The following is a 9,426-nucleotide window of genomic DNA, read 5'->3' as shown; positions in this document are numbered from 1 at the left end:
TACCGAATTTGAACCCACACACAGACAAAAATACTCAACCTCTTCGAAAATCAAATTTTGAGATTTAGTTGCATAAATAATCAGTTTTGATAATGATATCGTATACTGTGGATCCAAAGTTGATATAACTACATAATAAAAATAAACACCGATCATTTTTGCAACGTAATATAAAAAATTGATGGTCATGCTAATTGCCCAATTGATGTAATGTTTGCGCAAGTCCGCCAGATGGGGCTCTCCAACCGGAAAAGGATCCGATGAGGATAATTTTCTTAGGGATCCTAGGGATTCTATGATCTCATATGTTCATCGTATATTGTGCAATCAATTTTCGTGAGTTGCTATTCATATTTAATTTTAAATTTTAAATTTTAAAATGATTTCTGATTTCACGATGTACGATGAACGAATGAGGTCACATGATTTCTAAGATCTCTAGGAAAAGGATCCTTTTCCTCTCCAACCCAATTTCTCCCTCTATCTTGGACCCATCTTTTCATCCCACTGGCTTGATCCAAGATAGCCTTCTCGGTTTTCACCAAAAGAAAAATGAGATAGGCTTCTGGTTGGACTGAGTTGTAGAGGGAGATTGAGACACAAAAGATCAGGTCAGCGAGGTGTGGGAGTCGTCCGATGTAGATGTCGGCTTTTGAGTCTGACATTATTTTATTTTTTTTGGTACATATAACATAAATTATAAGTTATGTAATGCATTATTTTACTCATTATAATAATATAATTGATTTATCTTATTTTCAAAATATATACACGAGTTATAATTTGAGTATGAAAACTTTGATAACAAATACATCAAAAGATCACCATCCTACAAAACAATAGTTGACGTCATCAAACCATGGCAGCATCATCAAAGAAAAAGAACCCCTACAGGTTAATAAAAGAAAATAATCTGGAATAGAGAGTTCTTGATAAATGAACAAGTTCACAGAACCTGGACCATCTCAAATATTTGTGCCTCAATTTGGATCGTGACATATCACATGACACAATCAACATTTTGCTGGTAAAAGTCATCTTCACTGGTTCCAAGTGTTTCTTCTCCAATGCCCTATTTTAAATAGTACATAGATTAGAACCATCACATGATGATTTAATGGTTAGGACGAATTTTCGATTCATATTTCACACGATTGGTTTTGAGTTCAATTTTTGACGTGTGCGAATTACACGATGGTGATAAGAAAAAGGCTAAAATGCCTTTGCGATTCCTCTCAACTCCTGAAAGTATCAACTGCCGTGACTTCTCCACCGATCGATTCATTTTTAAGAAAAATACCACATAAATTAGGCACACCTCCACATGGTTGTACGACTAGTTAGCTAACATGAGATTAAATGCATGGTTATGGATGTAACTCAATACTAGTATTACGATCTTAAACGGAGTATAAACCAAATTATTATGACTGATCGGATTTCTTTCAACAAGTTCATTCATCAGAGTCTTTGAAATTTGATCAAACGGCTACAAACAGAAGGTCCCTTTAAAAGTTATAATAACTCTAGCCGTTAGATTAAATTTTAAGAATACAGATTAGTGGACTTGATGAACTTGATGGAAGACATCCGAAGAGGATGACTAATCACATCTCATCTGTTAAGCGTAAATATATGATATTATTAGGGAAAAAATGTGCATGGTGACGAATTATTGGTGGTACATATAACAATAGAAGGCCAGAGAAAGTGCAAAAGGACTACGTGTCCAAATAACCGACATTGGAACCCTCGACCGAAACTTGTGGACAATGGGCCCCCAACACCAAGCTATGTGAGTCCTTTCCGACGCAATTTTACACTCCATGTCCAATACAAATACGCAAACACTAAAAAAAAAAACGACAATCGCAATCACATCCCCGCCCTCACACTTTTTGTCTTCGAATATTTAGTTGGGCAAATAATAAACGACAATCACCCACCCAGATGACTTCACACCACAATGCTACAGTACGCCACACCGTCCCTCGCACTTTCTCGCTTAATTTTTTTGAGGAATATTCTTTTTAGAGGTTTAATGAAAAGTTCACGTTACTGTTCACTTTAACGAAAAATTACATTTTTACACTAAAAGGTCAATCCTGGTACTATTTACTTTACCCTTTATTTTGTCGTTATTATTAAAACTCAAAGTTTTCAAATCATTTTCATTAGTTTTTATTATAATTAATGTATAGTCTTAGTTGCGTTGCACGCTTGATTAGAAATTTGTCACGTGTTCACGAATCGGTCCAATAGCCACTTTGCATGTGGCATCACTATTTACATGAGTCTTTTTTTTTTTTTTTTTTTTGGAAAATATTATGTGATGTTATCATTCACTTAGATTGTAACAAATATATTTATTTTAATTATACTTTAAAATAAATATATAAGTCATGGTAGTCTACTCAAATTATGAAATGTGAAACAAAAACACTGCGCCGCCATAGAAACACCTCGTGAAGGGTTTTTTGTCAGAAATATCTCTTAGTTTTATAGCAATTTTTCAATGTACATAAAATACAGTTACGTAACGTGGTATTCTTCCATGTGGCTTATAAGATGTGAATTACAACGTGAAATGTATCAACTTAGTCGAACACTCGTATTGACTCGTGAAATGTTATAATACCTAACTTGGATTCATTTACACACAACTTTTTCCTCTCCCCTAATCAAGTGAAAGGATTCAATTGCATGCTCAGCATTTGCCACGTGGACTATCCCACCCATCACCTTTCTCTTGTTTGGCATTTGATAAGGTTATCCTGCAGTGATTGGGCGGCTTTTCCGCGTTGTCATCCTTATTGGATTGCCATTTTCTTGCTTTCTGGATAAAGTCGGACTTTTACTCTCGGGTCTCTTGTCCGGGTACGGGTCCGGACCTTTCTATAAATCACCGACTTTTCAAAGTTATAAATTATTAATTTGGTCCACCTATTTGGAATATAAACAGTGTCATATGTGGCCGACATGCCATTTTTATACTTTAAAACAAAGGATTAGAATTCTCTCCTATTTTTTTTTCCATCCATTTCTCTCACACTTTTTATTTTATTTTTCTCTTTCTATAAAAAAAAAATTAATATAAAATATTGACGTGTTTTAACTGTGATCGTTGGGAAGGAGAGGGAAAAAAAGAGGAAAGAGAATCTTACTTCTAAAAAACAAAGCATGTCTCTAAATTGTGCTCATAACTTTGCATAGAAAACAAAGAAAACTAAAGAAAAGTCTAAAAAAACTTTAATTTTAATGAAAAATGACAAATAAAGGTGTAGTACCAGGAAAAGGTAAAAATGTAATTTTTCGTTAAAAGTGAACAGTATCGAAAGTATTTTGTTAAAATTCCCTAGAAACAAAACTTATGAAAGTAATATGTTAAATTTTTGAAATCACTAATTGCAATAACAATATATCATACAATATTGTTATTAAATGTGAAGAATTATAGAACTTAGAAATGGAGGAAGTAATGAGAATTCGATCGTTCATTTTTTTTAGGTGTTAGTAAATGTGAAGAATTCAGGTTTTTTTATTTATTTTTTATTCTTTAAAAAGCATTAGTTGGTGGCTTTACCCGATAATTATTTTTTTTGAAGGCCACACGCATTTCAGCATACCCTCAATCAATATCGTGTGATTCATCAACGTCAACAATTGAGTGTTGCAAAATAGATGTAGAGAACTCTTTAGTTGTTGCGAAGTATTTGATTATCGAATGTTTTGATCTATAGGTGTTAGTAAATGCGAAGAATTCATATATTAAAACATTCCATAGATACTTCAAAAAAAAGTGCTACCATATTCACACATTTGTTTCATTAAACGGACTTATGTAAATGTTCATGATAAATGCCTATGAGGTGGTTGGAAAAATAAATCAAGCAGCGGAACTAGCAGCACTCTAAAAAAAAAAATTTCCAAGTCAACCCGAACTTGCAAACGGGTCGAGTTGAAATTGAAGGAAACTTTAAAGGGACGAAACATTTGCAGCATTTTATTTCATGCCCCCTCTCGTATGATAAAAGGTTGCAACTGGCATACCAAAAAAAAAAAAAAAAACCAAATCCAAAAAACCAAGATTTGAGGGAGTGAACAAGAAACAAATGAATCAGCAAAATCTCAGTTTTAGGGTTAAAAATATATAAACAAAAATTAGAAAACCAGAAGAAAAGACATTTTTGTAGGAAATTGGAAAACAGAGAAACAAGTCAAGAACCAAACGCATTGTAGTTGGAGAGAGAGAATCTAGAGAGAGAGAGAGAGTCTGGAAGAGTGGAGAGGTGAGGTGTCGGGTTATGGAGGAAAACGTCTTAATGGCCGTTGTTAGTTTGTATTTTTTAGGGGAAGATGGTGACGCTTTGAACTTGGTTTTTTGGAAGCTGCTGCTGCTGCCTTTTCTTTAAGTAGACAGTGGAAGTGGGTCTCTAAGCAAAAGCAGCAACCAACAAACCCAACAAACAGGTAAAGAACCCATAGTTCTACTTCCCCTCCTTGATGCCACAAAAGTGGGCACATTTTTTGCTTACAAATATTTGTTTCAGGCATTCAGTGATTATTTGCTTGTCAAGTTGTCGACCATTTTAGTTTCAATTTATGTTGTTGTTGTTGTTGTTGTTAATGCTTTTTTATTTACAAGTGAAACAAAGATCGAGTTACAGGAGTTAAGTGGCGAAGTTTGAGTTTTAAGGGAGAAAGTGAGATTAAAATCGAGTTACAGGGATTCGGGAGCCTAATAAGAAAGCCTTTGTTTTTGTGTTTTGGGTGAGTGAGGAATCAAGTGGTTAGAGCTTGTTTGGCTGTTTTTTTTTTCTCCATTTTTGTGGGCTTATACCTTGCTTTCAAACAGGATGACGAAACTGAATGAAATGAGTTTTTGTGTGAATTAAGGTTTGAGAAACAAGTGTAAGACGACAAGACATATCTGGCTAGAGTTTGTTTGGTTGGTGGGCTGAGGTTGGTGTTTTCAAGTTGAAACAAACATGTCTGTGGCATTAGTTTGGGTTGTTTCCCCCAACACCGAGGTGTTCAAATTCTATGGGATTTTAGATTCATCGAGGTTTGTTTTGGGGAATCGAAGTTCGATTAGAGCAAAGATGGGTGGGAAACAGGATTGGAAATCTTGCTCTCTCAGCACAGATGTGAAGTATTCATCAGTAGGAGGGTCTGGTTTAGGGAGTGAAGCCAAATTTCCAGTTTTATTAAGCATGGTGGCCAACCCGCTTGGAGAATCAGCTGTCTCGTCGGAACAGAAGGTGTATGACGTGGTGCTGAAGCAGGCATCCTTGGTTAAGAAGCAGTTGAGGTCTAATGGATATCTTGATGTGAAGCCGGATATTATTCTTCCCGGGAATCTGAGCTTGTTGAGTAAAGCTTATGATCGATGTGGAGAAGTATGTGCAGAGTATGCCAAGACCTTTTACCTCGGTTGGTCCTCTCTTGCATAATTTTTATTTTGGCCGTTTAAAGGCATATTGGTTGAACTTTGCAGCTAAAGTAGTGGTCTGACTGCGATTACTAATCTTTTGGAGTTACCTAATTCTTTTTCGCTTTACACTTTTCAGGTACTCTCCTTATGACGCCCGAAAGAAGAAGGGCCATCTGGGCAATATATGGTGAGTGACTATAACCGTTATTCTGATACTGTGGACTGAATCCTAAATGAAGCGTTTATTCCTTTTGGTAGCAAAATATATTCCATATATTTGGTAGATAGATTACCTTTACCAGAGAGCGAAACTGTGAGATCATAAAAGTCATACTTGTCCGCTGAATCTGTGTTTACGAAGAATGATTTGATTATCTTCAACTTGTCTGAATTCAAATTCAATTTAAGGACAAGAGGTCTTGAAAATTCATCGTCTTCTAACTATTGAAGACCAGCCTTCGCATGTCCTATCTGAATGATCCATGAAAACATGTAATGTTCTTCTTTTCTCCTTAAATGAATAATTTGCTTGCGACATGTGAACGCCTGCATTGCTACAAAAATTTCTTCTCAAACTTCGAAAACACCATGCACCACCATCGATGTGAAACGAATTTAATGTACTTCCTGTCTGTGAGGAGAGAGGGACAGAAAAGAGGTTGAGAGGAGAAATGGGAGGAGTAGAAATTGTACTGCAGCATATGACAGAGGCGGTCAGGAGATTAGTCGTTTCTGTTCTTCTCAGATAATACATTTTCTATGAAACATATATTTGCCATGGATGCTTACTCTTCATTTCAGCACAAGTGACAAAACATATTGCCTTATGATCTCTTGCACATACAGTGTGGTGCAGGAGGACGGATGAGCTTGTTGATGGGCCTAATGCTTCACACATAACACCCACAGCTTTAGATAGGTGGGAATCGAGATTGGACGATCTGTTCCAAGGCCGTCCATTTGATATGCTCGATGCTGCTTTGTCAGATACGGTCACCAAATTTCCGGTTGACATTCAGGTTAGAATTACTGCTCAAAGATTATATAAAGTCAAAAGGCCTAAGTTTTTTGCTTTCATCTTTAAAGACTTCGTTTTTGCATGTGTGATACAAATTGTCTTTTTATCTTTCTTCTTTTGAAACTGTATCTTGAAATGTGAAAAGGAACTAAGAAACATTTAAGTTTAATACATATCCATTTTCATCCACCGAAAAGTTCCCTTTCCAATTTGATTGATAGTTAAATCAAAACAACAGGAAAGCTTGTGAATTTAATTGAAAGCTTTGCTTTTTGATTAACTTCTGAGTTCTGACTCCACCTTGTGCTCTTTCTGTAGCCATTCAAAGATATGATAGAAGGAATGAGAATGGACCTCAGGAAGTCAAGATACCAAAACTTCGATGAACTATATCTTTACTGCTATTATGTTGCCGGAACTGTTGGATTAATGAGTGTTCCAGTTATGGGCATTTCAACTGAATCGCAAGCAACAACGGAGAGTGTATATAATGCTGCCTTGGCGTTAGGAATTGCGAATCAGCTAACAAACATACTCCGTGATGTTGGGGAGGAGTAAGCATACAACATTAACGATTTATAACTGAACATTTTAGTCATGTTAGCAACATTGTTGAAACAAAAATGCCCAAAGCTATAGAGTAAGCTGGTATATTCAATTGAAGATAGCTCTGACAAAGTCTGATACTTCAGCTGCTTGCTTTTGAAAGTCACATAAGACTGCAAGACACGATTCTCTAACTTTAGTTGAATTAGAGCGAGAGAAGAGACAGAGATGCAAATGGAATCTTATAACAGACTTCATTCTCTTACTCTCTCTTGATCTCTTACTCTCAATATTAGTAGTAGGAGCTCTCGCTTTCATTAATGTTGTAGTTTGTATCCCACTGACAAACATTCTCTTGAGCAGTGCAAGGAGAGGAAGAATTTATTTACCCCAAGATGAGCTTGCAGAAGCAGGGCTCTCCGATGCTGATATATATGCTGGAAAGGTCACAGACAAATGGAGGAGTTTCATGAAGGATCAAATTAAGAGGGCAAGGATGTTCTTCGACGAGGCAGAGAAGGGAGTGACAGAATTGAGTGAAGCCAGCAGATGGCCGGTAAGCCTCACAAGTTTAGTAAATATGAAACAAAAACTGACGAAGATATTAGATCCTACTTGGTTCTAGTTAACCTTTCACAAAAAATTATTGTGTCTATCCGATCAACCGTCCAAGTTTTTCTAAAACATCTGATCAAAACATTCAACCGTTGCAGGTATTGGCGTCGCTACTCCTATATCGCCAAATACTGGACGAGATAGAAGCTAACGATTACAACAACTTCACAAGAAGGGCTTATGTAAGCAAAGCTAAGAAACTACTTGCTTTGCCTATTGCATATACTAAATCGATAATTCGCCCCTCAAGAACCTCTCCAGAGCTTAGAAAATACAATCTTTGACAACAAAATGCTGGAGTTGCCTCTATATGTATAGAGATTGAAAAGCAGAATTTGTATATTATAAATTGTATTGTTGCAGCCTGTATTTATAAAACTGAAGGGTTATATTTATTCCAGTTCAAAGCTATGCACCCGTTGATGTTTGGTGGTAAATTAACATCTTAATGGCCCCTTCAAGGGGGGAAATTCTTATTTTTACCTAGAGGATCACGTCACGTGTATGCCCATACAATCAAGTGAATCTTTGTGAAAGTAGACCCGGGATGGACTAAGGACTCTCTTTGGTTGAGTGTTTGGGAGATTACGTGATCTTTTGCGTGACCACACAAATCTCTTCTGTTATATCTATAGAAGCATAAAGATCCAAGTTGCCGTACGACCCATATTGATGTTAAAATAGTGAAGGGTGTGGGCAATGAGCATAAGACTTGTAACTTGTGCGGTTAAGAACCTTTATTTTTTGCAAAGTAAGGTATGTATTTTAGTCCACCTATGCCACACTCGTCGAAAGATTAAAAAAAAAAAAAAAAAAAAAAAAAAAAAAACCTAACCAAAAAGGAAGGATAAAAAATAGTAAAATACCAACAAGGGAGAAAAATTGAATTAAAAGGGCCAATAAGGTGTGGGTGGGTAAATGGGAACTGTACCGTCTTAAAGGTTGGAAGGGAAGTGCATGAACAACACAAACCCCGAAATGAAATTGAAGAACTAAAATATAAACACGCGCTAAAGAATCATAGAAACAAAAACTCAGAGAAAAACCCAACCCAGAGCAAAAACGAGATTCTAACTCCATAGCCAAATTAAGGTCGGATGTGGTTCAAATTCGTCTTTAGCGAAAATCGAATGTAAGACATTTCAATTACAAGTGAAGAAAAATACTACTAAATCGTAGTACTAAGCAGTTGTTATTGCTCAATGTCGATCTTTCATCAATTGGATGCTCCAAAAGCTTTTACTCATGGAGATAATAGCTTTTACAAGTGATACATGTTACCTCCACTTGAAAGGTCATCAGAACAATATCCCTTCTATGGTTTGAAGTAGGCTTCTCAAAATTACTTTCCCAAAGCCATTCACGATACGAATTATTTCATCTAACCCAAAATCCGACACCTCATTTTTTTACCCGACAATGTTATTTTGTTAGGTTTTTGGTTCATGTTGGACAATATTTATTTTGACAGATATTGCTAATATTACCGAAAACTTTAAGCTTATAATTCTTTTTTTTTTTTTCTTTTTTTTTAATTTGTTTTTAATTTTATTTTTGTTAATATTCTAAACGATATGTCTAACTCTAAATACTTCAGTAAGGAGAGGGAGAGGGAAATAGTTGGAACTTCAGACATAGTAAAGTTAAGAGAAAGACCGTATACATTAAGACAATTTACAAATTGCTAAGCTTACAAATATTACACTTAGTACTATAGTTTAGTGGTATTCCTCTTCACATGTAAATGAGAGGTCTTAGGTTCAATTCTCGTCAAAGGTGGATTTGAACAACATTATTGTTAGCTCATTATGAG

At 35.8% G+C, this 9,426-nt stretch overlaps 1 protein-coding gene across 5 annotated transcripts; it reads left to right on the top strand.

The window, feature by feature from the left end:
* Nucleotides 1-3,995: 3,995 nt before the first annotated feature.
* LOC137739664 (phytoene synthase 2, chloroplastic) lies at nucleotides 3,996-8,050 on the top strand. 5 transcript variants are annotated; one of them, XM_068479320.2, is made up of 8 exons: nucleotides 4,013-4,470; nucleotides 4,646-4,770; nucleotides 4,856-5,433; nucleotides 5,571-5,621; nucleotides 6,281-6,453; nucleotides 6,771-7,006; nucleotides 7,362-7,554; nucleotides 7,712-8,050. In XM_068479320.2, exons 3-8 carry the CDS (start codon nucleotides 4,989-4,991, stop codon nucleotides 7,895-7,897), a joined length of 1,284 nt encoding a protein of 427 aa, XP_068335421.2. In that variant the 5' UTR covers nucleotides 4,013-4,470; nucleotides 4,646-4,770; nucleotides 4,856-4,988; the 3' UTR covers nucleotides 7,898-8,050. The 5 variants fall into 5 exon arrangements, with proteins under 5 accessions (XP_068335424.2, XP_068335421.2, XP_068335425.2 ...); XM_068479324.2 differs by having other exon boundaries at nucleotides 4,179-4,470; nucleotides 4,897-5,433; XM_088700210.1 differs by having other exon boundaries at nucleotides 4,332-4,470; nucleotides 4,656-4,770; nucleotides 4,897-5,433.
* Nucleotides 8,051-9,426: the final 1,376 nt, after the last annotated feature.

The sequence above is a fragment of the Pyrus communis genome, chromosome 9, assembly GCF_041283825.1.
Source record: "Pyrus communis isolate YQ-2024b chromosome 9, ASM4128382v1, whole genome shotgun sequence".
NCBI lineage: Eukaryota > Viridiplantae > Streptophyta > Magnoliopsida > Rosales > Rosaceae > Pyrus > Pyrus communis.
The sequence above is the reverse complement of the archived record's forward strand: the minus strand, read 5'-3'. Positions and strand labels throughout refer to the sequence as shown.